Below are 16517 nucleotides of genomic sequence, written 5' to 3' on the forward strand. Positions count from 1 at the left end.
ACACCAAGCCCACCTGGTGTCCGAGTCCCATAAGAGACGGGAGCTGTCCAGACACCATGGGGAGGGGTGGCTGAGGTCCAGCTACCTAGAGCACTGGCTAGATGAATGGATCCAAAATTTGTGCCAGGCTTGCGGAAAACGTCTCATTGAACATAGGGAAGATTAGGTGAGATTAGGGATTTGGGTGGCAAATATCAAATTGCAAGGTTGGGGTTAAGTTTTGTCTTTGATTAAATTTGACTTTTAAGGAGAGAATTGGCCTGAAATCGACAAGATGAAATTAAGTAAAGAAGTGCAAAATATTTCACTTAGGAAGGGAAAATGACATACAAAATGGAGACTAACTGGGTAGGCAGTAGTATTGCAGAAAAAGGTCCGGGGGCTCCAGTGGATCACAAATTGAATATGAGCCAAGAATGTGATGCAGTTGCCAAAAAGGCTAATATAATTCTGGGGTGCATTAGCAGGAGAGTTGTATGTAAGACGTGCAAGCTAATTGTCCTAGTCTCCTCCTCATTGATGAGGCCTCAGTTGGAGTAGTGTGTCCAGTTCTGGGCACCATACTTTAAAAAAGGTGTGGACAAATCTGGAGAGAATCCAGAGGAGAGCAACAAAAATTATCAAAGATTTAGAAAATCTGACCTATTGGAAAAGGTAAAAAAAATGGGCATGCTTATTCTTTAGAAAAAAAGACTGATTGGCTGGGACCAGATACATTAAGGACTGTTACAAAGAGGACTGTGATGAATTGTTCTCCTTGTCCACTGAGGTAGGACAAGAAATAATCAACTTAATCTGCAGCAAGAGAGATTTAGGTTAGGTAGTAGGGAAACCTTTTAACTGCAAGGATAGTTAAATATTGGAGAAGGCTTCCAAGGGAGGTTGTGGAATCCCCCATCACTGAAGGTTTTTAAGAGCATGTTAGACCTGTCAGGGATGGTCAATGTAATACTTGGGCCTGCCTCAGCACTGGGGGCTGGCTTGGATGACCTCTCAAAGTTCCTTCCAGCTCAACATTTCTTTGATGCAAAGCAGTGAGAGCTAAAAGAAGGGCAATGCTTTAATACAGTGTTTCTCAACCTTTTTCAGGGACTGGCTTGCTGCCTTCCTAAACTGTGTTAGGGAGATCTCAGGGACTGGTGCCAATTGACGGACCATACATTGAGAAACACTGCTTTGATGAACCCTGTGGCTCACATGCCAGTTAGGTTCAGAGTGGCTTTTTTACTACTAAAATAAGAGTGTGGGGGGGGGGGGGATTGCACTTTACTGGATTGAGCAAATCATTCAGAACTGATAAGCAAAGCTAGGCCTTTGCAAATGCTTATGCCCATGCTTAACTTTAGACATAACAGTAGTACCATTGATATCAATGGATGTCAACAATGAGTCCTCCTCATGTGGGGCTGAAAACAGTTCAGCTATTAAAGTAGGTGGGGCAAACTGTTTCCAACACTTATTACAGAAGTTGTGATAGAGGCTATTAGCTGTGTCTGCACTGGCAATTTTCTTACATCTTGCTGCTGTTGGTTTAACTCTCCTATAGCTCCAGTGGTGCTCCCGGCCCTTCCCTCCCACCCCTTTCCCATGTGATGTGGGCCCAGCGTGAGTGTGAATGCTGCTCAAAATCATCTCGCATGCCACATTTGGCACATGTGCCATAGGTTGCCGACCCCTTACATGTTTAAAGACTGTAATGGAACCACAGAACGGCTTTATGTTAATTAAAAGGCAAGTTTAGTATAGCATTAATAGCTTCGATGCCATATGTGTGATCATTTTGTTTTAAATAAGGAAAAAGACTTGTATACAGGTGCCCCACAAAATCTAATAGCCCCGGCCCATAGGAGAGTTAATCTGGCCCAGCCCCCTAACCCACATTTATTACTTTTAAAAACTCCTGATTGTTGGATTCTTGAGGTTGACAATACTGCAACACAGCCACTAAAATGTCAGTGATCACTAGTGGTCTGTCTACCCTAGTGCTTTCACCATTGTTACCCAAGCTATATTGGTGGGAAATTTAAATAAAATTACTCATGGAAACAAGGCTCGTGGCATGAAGGGCCTTTTGAAAAAAGGTGTTTTATCATGGCTTGGTCATGATAGCAGTCAAAATTTTAGCAATCCAACTCCTGTGGGCTCAGTAAGAACTCGTTGACACCTAAAGCTGACATACACTAATTATTCACTTAGAAAGCTCAGTCTCCAAGAAGAGTGAATCACCCAAAAAGTCTCTTAATTATTCTTTTTAAATTATGTTTAATCCTACAGGAAGCTGTCACTTTGGAGATTTTATTTTATGTTGTATAGGGCCCTGAGTGCTTTGGTGGGGGGTAAAATTTTTTAAAATGTATTTATTATTATTTTTGACAGTCTGATCTTCTAGACTAGGATACCAGCAATGCAGTTCCCACCTGAACACATGATAATCAGGTGACTTTCAAAGCATTTGCAAGGTAAGTTCTTTTAATTTCTTTAAAGCTGCCTATCTTCGCAATTACTTTTGTTAAATTAACCAGGATAGTCCCAGTAATCTACATTTTACAAAAGAGTTTCCAGAAGAGGAATTGGGAAGTTTGGCAATGAGATTTTCCTGAAAGCACATTTCTCTTCTCAGGTGCATACAGTAGGTAGCAATTTTCTTGGACAACAATCCTTCCTACCTGCATAGATCTCCCACTGAGGTCACAGGTAGGGAAAGCAGAGTGCAGATAGTAGGAGAGACTTTTCCCCATAATCTCTAGTAATAAGGCAAGTTGCTCTCCAGCAGCAACGCAGGAAATTGCCTTCTGATAACTAAGTTAGGGTATGTTCTACATTTGGACCTAGGGTATGATTCCCAGCTGGAGGAGATGTACTCATGCTAGCTCTCATTGAGCTAGTGTGCTAAAATGAAGAGCTGTGGCAGGACGATCAGTGGGTTAGACTAGCCGTCATAAGTCTGTGCCTGTCAGAGACCCTAAGTACATACTCTAGGCATCTAGCTCATTCTGCAGCTTGTGCTGCCACAGCTACATTCTATTTTCTGCACACTCGCTGGATTAGAGCTAGTATGAGTATGTCTCCTCGAGCTGGGAATCACACCACTAGCTCCAAGCGTAGTCATACCTCAACTTGCTAATCACTCCAGTACACTACTACAAAAGGAGCTATGTCTCATGCTAGGGGATTGCACCAAGTGATCTTTCATCAGTCTAATTATATTGCCCCCCTTTCTATAATATCTCAACACTTCAGGCATTAATTCATTTATGTTCACAATCCCTCTGTCATGCAGGGAAACACAGATAAGGAACTGAGGCTCAGAGAAATTGAGTGACTTCTCCAAGGCCATTCAGGGAGTCTGTGATAGAACTGGGAATTGAACTCCAGCTGCCGGAGTTCCAGTTCTTTGCCATAACCATAGGGATCATCTCTTACTGTATTGCTCGTCTTCCTTCTTCAGAAACACTTCATTAAAAACGGAAGATGTTATTTGCCTTTGCAACATTCAGAATGCCGTCCTGAATGGAAGAAAGGCAGTTTTGCTTTAAACAACGTGAGCACGTTGTTTGTCTGATCTCCCTCAATATCTTGTTATTTATTGTTTATATTGGGGTGGTGCCCATCCCATCTGACACTTCGTGCTGGGTGGATACAAACACAAAGGAAGATAAAGGGCCTGTCCTAAAGGATTTGGGAAAGTCTGCCTTCCTCCAGCACTAACATGGTGTAGAGCTACATAAGTGGCCCCATTTTAGCCTCCCCACAAGCTCCAGCACAGAGAACATGCTGGGAGGGAACTCTGTAGCACATGGAGATTCTGGTCTGTGGTGCCTCCCATAAAGTAAAGCACCCCAGTGGCTGCTCATTTACTCCAATGGCTGCTTTGATCCCTGGAGTAACCCAGAATCCCAAACATATTTTACAGCAGTCTTCGTTCTCCCAGCCCAGTGTTGCATATTCTGTGATGTGCCTCCACGAGGTGCGGCACAAAATCTCAGCTATTGGTTCTGATGCTAGACTAGTGGGCGACCTTTCCAATAACTCCCCAATCTGTACCCTCCCATGCCATTCCCCCATGGGTGTGAACTGAGCGCGTCCCTCCATCCCTCTGTCCTCAGTGCCACACTCATAAGGAATGGAGCATCACCCAGTGCTCTTGAGTGACCTCTGGACCGGCTCCAGAGAGAGTCATATCCAGTTATCTTCATCTGGAAGGGAGAGGGGGTAGCACCGGTGGAGGAGATTCCAATAAACCATTTTTTAAAATCAGATTTTAATTTGGATAGTAAATCTGTGCTTTTCCTAGGCTTTGGAGTATTCTCATGCCCGTGTTAAGATAACAGGTTCTGAGCATTCGTTTTCCTGAAATGAGTTTTATTTTCTAGATGAACATTCACTGTAGCAGATGCCTGGAGGAAGAGGTGACCTTCTAAGCAGCAAGATGAGTGAATGGCAAAGGATTTTTGTGCAAAATCTGACTATTCCTCCGCACTCCCAGAGGAGAAGACATCTCCCGAGGGAATCAACAGCATTTCAGTGTGTCCTGAAGTATGTTGAGGGGAATTTAATTAAGCAGGTAAAGAAATATTCTGGCTGCCTTCTGGATGTGTAGCTCTCACATCCTTCTCTTGCTGACATTCACTGCTTTATTTAGAGTTCTAATTTTTAAATTTTCACAGTGTGTATTGAGGTTTAGGCTGAAGAAGTGCCCGGAAGGCCATTGCACCCTATCTTGTGCAGAGTGCACAATTGCTCAAGTTGCATTCTGGGGCATTCTCACCTTTCCGTGGACATTAGGTGTTGGCCATTCTTGGAGGCAGGTTTCTGAATTTGAGGGATCAGTGGTTTGATCTGATCAGGCAAATCCTAAATTGTCAGCAATGTAAAGTCTTGTGCAAATTAATGTGATTTTTAAAAGACTTTTCATACGATAGAACAGCTCCTCTCTGGCCCATAGTTCAGGATCTTTAGAGTAATACATTTGATTGCAGACACCTACACTTGTGCCATGTTAAGGTGCAATGGATCTCCCTGGGCACACCCCTTTGTGGGCTTTAGTCCTTAAAGACACAATCTCATCTCTACACTAATTGAATAACTTGGCTTCAAGAGAAACAGATTCTTAACATGAGTTATAGGACAGATCTATCGCATTTAACTCATATGAGAAGTTCTTACCCATGTGAGCTGTCCTGTTGAAGTCAGGGGTACTTTCACCTGAGCAGGGGATGTAGGACTGACACTTCAAAGTGAATGACCTCATGGTGTGTTTTCTCAGTAAGTGCATCCATATACTTGAGTTCAGTGAGCCCTGCAAAGGAACTAAAGCTTTGTTCTCTTTATTTACCTTGTGAGAAAAAATGTTCAGGCCTGCATTTGATCAGTGGATTATAGTTTAGAATGTCAAATTGTAAAAAAATTAAAGAGTCGGTGTTTACAGTTACTAAGCACCACAACTAGCCGTGTTTTCTTTTTTGTTCATATGCCATTTTGATTTGGTTAAGACTCAGCTTTCCCCAAGCCAAGAGAAAACACAGGTGGAAGTCAGGTTCTGAAAGGTACTCCAGAGAAAGAAGAACTAGTCACAAAGATTGTTTTTGTTGTTTTGTTATTTTTGTTATTTTTGTTATTCTTATCCACTAATTTGAAGAAAATTTTTGTCAGCTAGCTGGAAAATTTAACTTGGTTGATCTGTAGTGATGGTGGAAATTTTAAGCAGATATGCCACTCTCCTGCCTGTCTGAGGATTTGCAAGAGGATTTTAGAGCTAGGTTTGTGCATTTTTGTGTAGGTTTGTATTTTAACCAGCAAATGGAGTTGGAGATGTTGTACTAAGATTCTAATAGCATAATGTTCAGTGGGTTAAGGGACTGGGCCACTAAATAATGTTACATTTGGTAATATCTTTCTGTTCTCCTGAAGCTGACAGCAATATTGGATTGATAGCTAGAAATGCTTAATTTTTACTATGCTAAAAATATGACCTAATTTTATTTTATTCCTAATGTTTTTTGATAGATTCTTGGCTTCTGATTTGTATAGCTCATTGTGTTACTGTGAAGTATAGCTGCTCCAATTCCATGCCCAAGCCACCACAAGTAGCCACACTTCTAGTAGCGTTAATGGGAGTTGTGGCCCTTGGTTTAGAGCTGAAAATCTCAGCCAAGTTTCACATGCTAATTTTTAACTCTGACGAGAACTTTCATGTCTCTAGACCAAACTTTTATTGGTTCATGTACCACCTTCTTAGAAAATTGTTGTGAATTGAATGGGATGGGTCATCAAGCTCACCTATCACTAGTGGCACATGTACCACGGTTTGGGAACCTCTGCTCTGGACATTAAATGTTTTAACATTTTTTAACTCCATCGCTGCATTTATTAAATTATTATGCATTTACACAATTACCAATTTCCAAATATATGTTTAAATCCCTTTGAAAAGAATGTATTGTTACACTTTAGTTGAGAGTCACGCTACAGTTATTTGTTTATGATCAATGACAGTAAAATAATCAAGCCCTGACCTCAGGAACTCTCCGAAAAAGCCCATTTAAGTAAAATTCACTTTTGAAATTCAAGTCTGAAAGAGGCTCCAGTTCACAGAACAGATCTTGGAGGGAACAGTTTCAAAAGCTGATATTCCCTTCTGCTCCCCAAACAACCCCTTGGGAAAATGTCACTTGTGGTCTGTTTTTCACTCTGTGACACGAATGGCTAACTCGATAAATTGCCCTGCTCTGTTCATTCTCTCTGAGGCATCTGTAATGGGTCACTGTCTGAAGACAGGATACTGGGCTAGGTAGACCCAGTATGGCTGTTCTTATGAATATAAAGGACCACAGGAGTTTTGGAGAATTGACAAAATACAAGTGAGCCAAAAAATTGTTGAGCTACCCCAAATAAAATGATTATTGGTTAAGTGTGGTAGGTACACAGTATATATTTGTGTCTGATGGGGATGAGGAGAGGAGATGGGAATTTGAAATCATTCAACAATTTTTTGTGTGATTTTATTTAACTCTGTGGATTGTTTGCAAATTTTTCTGTGATGATTTGACTTCACTTGTGTTTGAGATTTCTTGGTTAGTTTTGATTAACCAGATAAGCCTTATGGTATTGTTTCTGTTTCATGATTGGATAAGCATCCAAGCAGTGCCGGGATGAATACTCACAAATGTAGTTTTGGTATTTGTATTCTGTAAATTTTTGTGCCAGTAAAACTGGATCACTTTTTATTCTCTTTTAAATTCCTGCTTAAAATGTATTTCTGATGTGATGCCCACGATCACTGCCAGCTGGTATGGGTTAAGCAAACAATTAGCTGTATCTTCTGCTCAATTTTGTTACCTCATCCTCCTATCCATCCGCACTACACTTGTCTGCCTGCCATGTAGCAAGGAAGTAATCTAGGGAAGGATCTGTCTTTATTATGTGTCTGTACAACATTCAGCACAATGGGGCCCTGATCCTTGATTCGGGTTCCTAGGAGGCTACCATATTATAAATAATAAATCATAATAATAATCACAGGGATTCTAGCAGAAAGCAAACACAGAAGAGACATGAATTTGACTGAAGCAAACTCATTAAAAAAAATTCAGTCAAGTGTCTCCGGAAAATGTTTTACAGCATTTGCCCAATACTCACATATGTTAAACCAAGTGGATGCTCAAAGCTTACATGCATAAAGGGTTGTTTGCCAGTCTTGGGATTTCTCACTGTTGGGAAAAGAAAGTCACCTTCTGTTATAGGATGACTTCAGCTTCTAAGTTCATAGCTATCTATTCCTTGATGTATCAGTACACAGCATATTTCAGGGTGAGAATTCCTGGCATAGAGAAGATCTCTGGTCTGAACATGAGGGAATGTCACTGAGTTTATGGGTTAAAGGGTTTGGGCTATTAGACTGTAACTGTCAGAAGAAAATATCCTGGTATTTTCTCTCCTTTTTGATTACACTCACAGGTATCTCATAACTATTGTTTAGAACCATTTTTATAAGACCAAAGTTATTAATCTCCCTAATGTGTGCAGACACATTTCAGTGTGCTGCTGTAATCAGAAACTCTTAAAGCTCCTACTTAGGCTGTTTATTCTTATATTCCAGAGAGTGCTAGAAGGGCTGTCAGAGGTTGAATACCAGCTCCGCCTGTCCCTCTTTGACATCACCTATCGTCATTTCTTTGGGAGAACATGGAAAAGCACCACAAGACCTCTCAAAGCTGTGCCAGGACAGCCACCCAAAGTGTTTTTCAATGAGGTAGGACAGGACCAGAGAACACAGCTGATCTGAGAATAACAACATCCATTGAGCGGGCAGGGACATTTTCCTGGATGAACATAAATATTTTGCTATATGCAATGCACAGTGTTTCATCCAGAAGGCAAGCAAAGAGTGACTGTGACCCACCCAGTGCTGCTCCAGCAATTGCTTTAAGTCGGGTGTGACCCTGAAATGAGACCAAGGGCTTGTCTACACGGTGGGGTAATGCTTACTGCCGGAGTGTGATTTCTAACATGCACTAATGTGTTGCGCTGTAATTGGTCTGTCTAGACCCTGCTGGTGTGTACTAAATGTTCCCTGTAACAGCACTACGTTAAATAAAACGCACACCTAGTGCACGTTACCCACTGTACAGACAAGCCCTAACTCAGCACAGCGCTTTCCACTTGCAAAGCGAAGATCCCCTTTTGAGTCACCTGGTGGAATTGGTCCCTGTTTGTGGGTCAGGTATCATGATGGGCATGCAGCCCCACCAAGAGATCTGGTGCTGTGCTGGGCACATTGGAGAGGGGGCAATGCAGGTATGATTGCTTTGCAAGTGCAACCATGTGTTCTACAAAGTGAGCCTGACTTTGCTGTCCTGAGCTGGTTTATTTGCACATTTATACTGACCGACAAAAGAGAATGGGGACCCCATTCAGTTACAGTCTGTCTGTATCTATGGAGATCTACTGTATGCTGAATACCCAGAGTTGCAATAGTGGGATACTTTTTAGCATTAATAAGAGCCAAGTGAACAGTGAAACAGTAAGTTTAATAAGTCATGGAGATAAATACCTGACATACAAGTGTCCTAAATGTGGTGTAAAGAATTCAGAGATACAGACATTCAGATATCAGGCCCATTACAGCCTGTAGATAAAACACCATGCACACCAATAGACCTGCTTCAACAATAAGTAATAATGATGTCTCAAAGGGCTTTTATGCCCCGGTATGTAAGAATGTAAAAGAGGGGTTTTTCCGTCATAAATCATGCAGACATCTCTGATGTTTTAACCTCAAAGAGCTCCTTCCAGTTGTAACATACATCTGATGGATGCTCTTGAGACTGTAATGGAAGAGCTCTTCTTCATTTCAGAACGTAAACCCTGTCAGTTTTTCCCAATATTGTAATAAACTATTAATCATCTGCTTCATCTCAGAACATGCTTAGCCTTCTCAACATGTGTGGGAGTGTCTGCTAGCCTTGCACAGCCACTGCCTCCCTCATTTGATATAAAGAAAGGACAAAGAAGGTGGATTTGTTAAAGATTTGCACTCAGCCTTCCATGGTTTGTGTCTATGAAATGCGGGAGCTATCCAGGTCAGAGGCGAGGCTTTCTATCCATTTTTGTAATAATCTGTAGCTTCGCCATTCATAATTTGACATGCCTCTGCTCTGTCTCCTGTTCATGAGAACATAAGAATGTCCATAGTGGGTCAGACCAATGGTCCATTTAGCCCAATATTCTGTCTTCTGACAGTGGCCAGTGTCAGATGCTTCAGAGGGAGTGAACAGAGCAGGGCAATTTATTGAGTGATCCATCCTCTGTTGTCCAGTTCTAGCTTCTGGCACACAGAGGTTTAGGGAAACCCAGAGCATGGGACTGAGTCCCTGACCTTCTTGTCTAACAGCCATTGATGGACCTATTCTCCATGGACTTAGTTAATTCTTTTTTGAACCCAGTTATACTTTGTCCTTCACAACATCCCCTGGCAATGAGTTCCACAGTTGACTGTACGTTGTGTGAAGAAGCATTTCCTTGTGTTTGTTTTAAACCTGCTGCCTATTAATTTTATTGGGTGATCCCTGGTTCTTCCATTATATGAAAGGGGTAAACAACACTTCTTTACTCACTTTCTCCACATCATTCATGATTTTATAAATCTCTGTCATATCCCCCTTTAGTCATCTCTTTTCTAAGAGCAACAGGCCCAGACTTTTTTATTTCTCCTCATAGGGAAGCTGTTCCATACCCCTAATCATTTTCATTGCTCTTCTCTGCACCTTTTCCAGTTCTAATATATCCTTTTTTGAGATGAGAAGGCCAGAACTGCATGCAATATTCAAGATGTGGGTCTCTCATCGATTTATGTAGTGGCGTTATGATATTTTCAGGCTTATTATCTATCCCTTCCCTAAGTTATTAATATTCTGTGAGGTTTTTTGACTGCTGCTGCACATTGACTGAATATTTTCAGAGAATTATCCCTAATGACTCCACTATCTCTTTTTTGAGTGGTAACAGCTAATTTAGAAATTATTATTTTGTATGTATAATTGGAATTATTTTTCCAGAGTGCATTACTTTGCCCTTATCAATGTTGAATTTCATCTGCCATTTTGTCGTGCAGTCACCTACTTTACTGAAATCCCTTTGTAACTCTCTGCAGTCAGCTTTGGACTTAACTATCTTGAGTAATTTTGTATTGTCTGCCAATTTTGCCATTCTCACTGTTCACCCGTTTTCCCAGATCATTTATGATTGTGTTGAATCAGTGTTGAACAGCACTGGTTCTAGTACAGGTCTTTGGGGGACCCTGTTATTTACCTCTCTCCATTGTGAAAACTGACCATTTATTCCTACTCTTTGTTTCCTATCTTTTAACCAGTTACTGATCCATGAGAGGACTTACCCTATTATCCAATGACTATTTATTTTGCTTAAGAGCCTTTGATGAGGGATCTTATCAAAGGTTTTCTGAAAGTCCATGTACACTATATTGACTGGAGTACCCTTGTCCACATTCATGTTGATGCCCTCAAAGAATTCTAATAGATTGGCGAGGCATGATTTCCCTTTACAAAAGTTGTATTGACTCTTCTCAACTTAACATATTAATCTATGTGTCTGATAATTCTGTTCTTTACTGTAGTTTCAGCCTATTTGTATGGTAGTAAAGTTAGGCTAACGAGCCTGTAATTGCCAGTATGGCCTCTGGAACCTTTTTTAAAAAAAAAAAAAATCAGCATTACATTAGCTATTCTCCAGCTATTCTGGTACAGAGCCTGATTTAAATGATAGGTTACATAGCACACTTAGTAGTTCTGCAATTTCATAACCAAGTTCCTTCAGAACTGTTGGGTGACTACCATCGAGTCCTGGTGCCTTGTTACTATTTAATTCCTCAATTTGTTCCAAAATCTCCTTTATTGACACCTTGATCTTCTGGGACAGTTCCTCAGATTTGTCACCTAAAAAGAATGGCTTGGGTGTGGGGATCTCCCCCACATCCTCTGCAGTGAAGACTGATGCAAAGAGTTCATTTAGCTTCTCCATAATGGCCTTGTCTTCCTTGACTGCTCCTTTAGCACCTCGATAGTCCAATGGTCCCACTGACTGTTTGCCAGACTTCCTGCTTCTGATGTTCTTAAAAAAATTTGTTGCTGTTAGTTTGTGTGTCTTTTGCAAATTGTTCTTCAAATTCTTTCTTGGCCTGCCTAATTATACTTTTAGACTTGACTTGCCAGAGTTTATGCTCCTTTCTGTTTTCCTCATGAAGATTTGACTTCCAATTTTTAAAGGGTGCCTTTTTTCCTGTTTTACTTTGGTTGTTAGCCATGGTGGCATTATGTTGATCCTCTTACTGTTTGTTTTTTTTATTTGAGGTATACATTTAGTTCAAGCCTCTAGTTTGGTGTTTTTAAATAATGTCCATGCAGTGTGCAGGCATTTCATCCTTGTGATAGTTCCTTTTAATTTCCATTTAACTAGATTCCTCATTTTTGTGTCAGTCTCCTCTTTGAAGTTAAATGCTACTGTGGTGGGTTTTTCTGGCATTTTTTCCCCCTACAAGGATGATAAATTTAATTACATTATGGTCACTATTAGGGAACGGTTCAACTATATTCACCTCTTGGATCAGATCCTGTGTTCCACTTAGAACTAAATCAAGAATTGCCTCTCTCTCTTTGTGAGTTCTAAAACAAGCTGCTCCAAGAAGCAGTCATTTAATGTGTCTAGAAATTTTATCACTGAATTCCTCCTGAAGTGACATAAACCCAGTCAATAGAGCCTCTATGTCCAGTTATAGGACCCCTTCTCTCTTGAGTCTCACCTGTCTCTAATAATTTTTATTTCCCTTGCCTAGATCTTTTCTATTTTTGGCTGTGCTTCTTTTGAGATGAGACAACCAGGCTGAATTTTATCTGCTTGCACAATTAATCCTAGAAGCGGCACATGCTGCTCTTTTCATAGACCAGAGCACTTCTCCATTTCATTGCAAGATTCTTGATCAAAATCTCTTTAAATAAACAAAGAAGGATTTTTTTAAACAAGCATAAGCTGTTTGCTGACCAAAAGAGATTATATCCAGCCTCTGTCGATGAAAATGAGCTTCCATCCCCCATGCTGTCCTAAGGTTACTGACCAAACTAATGCTTTCCTGGAACAGTTCAATTCAGAGCAGCGGAGCAGCTGTTTTTATGGAGACAGTTACTGAAATAGCATAAAGTAAGATTATTAGTTAGTCATATAACAATGTGACTGTTTTGATTTACATATTTTTAATAATATTATTTTGTATTTTCTGTTATGACATATAACTGTTTCTGGTAATATTCTTACTCCAGGGATAATAATATCCTACAAAGAGGCACAATTCTGCCATGTTGGGCACTTATATACAGAGTGGATAAAGATGGGTTGGATCAGATTATTTTTAGATGTTAGTGGGGAAAATATTTAAATATATAGATGGAGAAACCCTTCCCTTGATTTTTCGATTAGACCTAATCAATCTTCTTGGAGCTAATTTCTGTGGCTCAGTCTTGCACATTTAGTAGCTGAGTGTTCGTTATGCTGGGCATTTGCTTTTCACAGATGCTGATCCCACCCAGCGCTAGCTGCAAAGGCAATGGGAGCTCTGGATGCTCAGCACGTCTGAAAACCAGGCCCTAATTGTTTGCAGGATCTGGTCCAGTGGCCCTGTCTTCTGTCATGCATATTTTCCCTATTAAAGCTTCTGTGGGGCAGTTCATTTATCACCATTTGGATGCCTTTCATTCTTCTCCGAAATATGCTCTTTCCTTTCTTTTCATACATTTAGAACAATAAGAGTTCTTACAAATGAAGCATTGGATATGGCTGTGATTTGTCTCAGATGTCTCATTAGGATACAATTATGCCTCTATTATGTCAAATCAATTTGAATTTCAATGCAAAACTCAGGCCTTTTGTTCATCCTGATTTTTGGTAATGGGCATAGTTAATGATTAGAGAGACAAGGTGGGTGAGGTAATATATTTTATTGGACCAACTTCTGAAGTTGGTGCAATAAAAGATATTATCTCACCCACCTTGTCTCTCTAATATTCTGGGACCAACACCGCTACAACACTGCATAGTTAATAATTTCCAGTTTCATCTTGTATTATGTTAGAGATCAGACAGTAGAGGGCAGTGCTACTCTAGGAATGAAAATGAATTTGCAAGTAAATTAACAACATCCTTCAAGCATAGCAGTTTCCTCTCATTACCTTGACATTTGTAATTCATAAAAACAGGGTTTTGTACAAGTTTAATCAACTAAAGAGAATTTTTCCCCACTTATATATGGGATAAAAACTTGGAAAATACCTTAGGGCGTACTTTTAAAGACACAAATAGCATAACAATCTGATTGTCTGACTCTGACTAATTGTTGTGTTTGTACAAATATGAAAGCAAAGGAGAATATACATCTGTCTGTTATGGGCACTGATCTGAGATGAGATTTGGCATCCTTTTTCCTGGTGTGGCTAATTATATTTGTTTTCCAATCCTAATGGTAAATATTGCCCAGAGTGCAGTGTCACATAGATTAAAGGCTCTAATTTTCTTTATTTAAAAGAGAGTATCATCAGCATTAGATTTAGTTATATTATTGGCAGACATGTTACTTCCCTGGGTGTTTTAATAATTAATCAACTCAGTGTGTTGATTTTTTTTTAAATTTAAAAATGTAACTGTATGACAAACTGCAATACATAGAGATAAACAACAGCATTTCATGCACTAGCAGATTCGGGCACACTTTCTCTTTGTAAACATCTGAAGGCTGTAAACTAAATTGCATTTATGAATTCTAGGTAGGTGTGTGTGTGTGCTTTATGCAATTCATTAATTAAATGCAAAATAATAATTTTTATTCAACTTTATGGTTGTGAAATCCAGCACTCTAATATAAGGAAGGTCTTAAAATTTAAATTTTCCCCAAAGCATTAAGTAAACTATATTGCACATCCTGTATACTTTACAGTATGTATAAATAATGCACAATGATATGTGAAATCATACATTTTTAGGAATAACCTACATTAAACCACAGTAGAAAATACTACACAGATGTCATGTGATCCAATTAACATTGTGGCTAGCACCTTAAATTTCTGAATTACCTGACTTTTAAGTGCTTGATTTCACAATTTTAGTATTGCATTAATGCTTCATTTATTTAGTTAATGTTGCATTTAATTTCCCAGGTTTTTAAGCAGGGAGAAAAGGACAAATCTAGCCTCCGTCCAGGGTTTACATACTTTTATGAGCATCTGGATTTGGGGAAGAAGGCTAGAAAGTCACTGATGGTAGCATTGGAGTTGGGAGCCCGGGGGACAGTGGAGCTGTCACTGATAACAAAGGCAGGCAGGAGAGGAGTGGGTTTTAGAGGAAAGATAGAGCAGATCCTCACCGAGAGTAAATTGTCAGAGCTCCAGTGACATCAGTGGAGCTCAGACAATTTACACCGGCTGAGGATCTGCCACAAGGAGTTACGCTTGACATAACAGAGTGACTTCATCCCAGGGGTAACTGCATTGGCTGCAGTGGATTTATGGTCAGGGTTAATTTCCTCTGCTATGTATAAGGCCATAACTGCAAATGCAGCCCTGTGGAGTCCTAGTGAATTCAGTGGAACTGTGCAGGGGTCACCTTGAGCTGTTCTCTCCTGTATCAGGCCGTAGACAGCAGTGGGACCCATACCAGTGGAGATCCTTGACTGGATGGAAGTGGAGAAGCTGGGACACATCAGTAGATCTGTTTGAAACCCTGGTAGTGAATGAGGTCACCTAAGGTGCAAGTGCAGGGGGATAGAAGGAGGGAACCCCTGAGAGAAAGCAGTGAGAGGAGGAGGAGGAGAAGTTGTTGGAGATGCTAATGCAGGAGAGCAGAGAGATATGGAAGCAGCGTGGTTTAAAGGCTCATTATCAACCTATGTAATCCAATGTGCAGACTTAGTCCAGCTGCAGAACAGAGAGGCGCTCAGTCCGTAATTGATCAGAGCTCTCTCATCCTGAGTCCTTCAGCCTGGGGCTCCCCCGTGGCACCTGTGCCCCTCCTCTCGCTGCATTTAACATCTGTGACTCTGCGAGCTGAGGAAGATTCTAGTTCAGTGCCTGCTAATCACCTCTGACAAAGGGGGGTGGTGCGTTGTAAAGGAAGGGAAGAAAATGGAGGGCGGTTGGGAAGCTGAACAAGTTGCCCATTGTCTTTAGCAGTCGGTGTGATCAGTGGAGGTGTTTGTGAGACGTTACCAATACCCAGAGTGGTACATGAGAGCGGTCTGTGGTGCAGTTCATTGTGATTAGTAGCAGATTCCATGTCCGTTAGTGTGTGTGGGTTTTTTGCAAGCTCTGGGAGAAAGAACAGGGCTGAGATGTAGGAGCAAAAGAGCGTTGCAAAACAGACAATATGAAAGGGAAACACTGCTGTGCTGGTGACGTAGTGTTTAATATGTCCCGGGGTTATTCTGATACCGTTGGCTTTGAAAAGAAGTGGTTTGCTTCTTAAATTGCATCTTTATTCACAAACAGGAGCAGGGCTAATGATTCCTACAAGATGAGGTGAGGTGAGCTAACACCTGGCATTCAAGAAGTCATAAATATCTGCAAGGAAGTTAGCTGAAGATTTCTGAACTTCTCAGAGAAAGCATGTCATCTGGTGCATACTTTAGATTATGCTACTCCTGATGAAAATTGAAAGCATGGTATGAGGGCTAAATGGCCTCTCTGTGTATGTGAGATCAAAGCATTAGAATAGAGTGTGTTTAAATGATTTATAAATCTGTTTATCCCGTCATGGAGTGTAACTGTCAAATATAGATAAGCAGTGATGGTAATGTGAATTAAAATATCATCTATTCTGTCACAAGAATGAATCCTTTACAGATAATTTGCTGAGCCTGATTTGAATTTTCTAATCATGTAATTCTAACTGATGAATACAAATTTCATATTTCCAAGTTTATTTAATTATTTTCCCCCAGGATAGCCCATCAGCTCTTG

General features: G+C 40.5%; 1 protein-coding gene across 1 annotated transcript in view; it reads left to right on the forward strand.

Annotated features, from left to right (window-relative positions):
- Positions 1-4393: 4393 nt before the first annotated feature.
- NPHP4 (nephrocystin 4) overlaps positions 4394-16517 on the forward strand; it is a 99301-nt gene continuing 87177 nt past the window's right edge. The window contains exons 1-2 of the mRNA XM_067567095.1: positions 4394-4564; positions 8099-8251. Coding sequence (XP_067423196.1) covers positions 4394-4564; positions 8099-8251 — 324 coding nt within the window. The remainder of the gene's footprint in view (positions 4565-8098; positions 8252-16517) is intronic.

This window comes from Emydura macquarii, unplaced genomic scaffold (genome assembly GCF_026122565.2).
Source record: "Emydura macquarii macquarii isolate MOO-44397 ecotype Brisbane River unplaced genomic scaffold, CSIRO-AGI_Emac_v2 contig_2768, whole genome shotgun sequence".
Classification (NCBI taxonomy): Eukaryota; Metazoa; Chordata; order Testudines; family Chelidae; genus Emydura; species Emydura macquarii.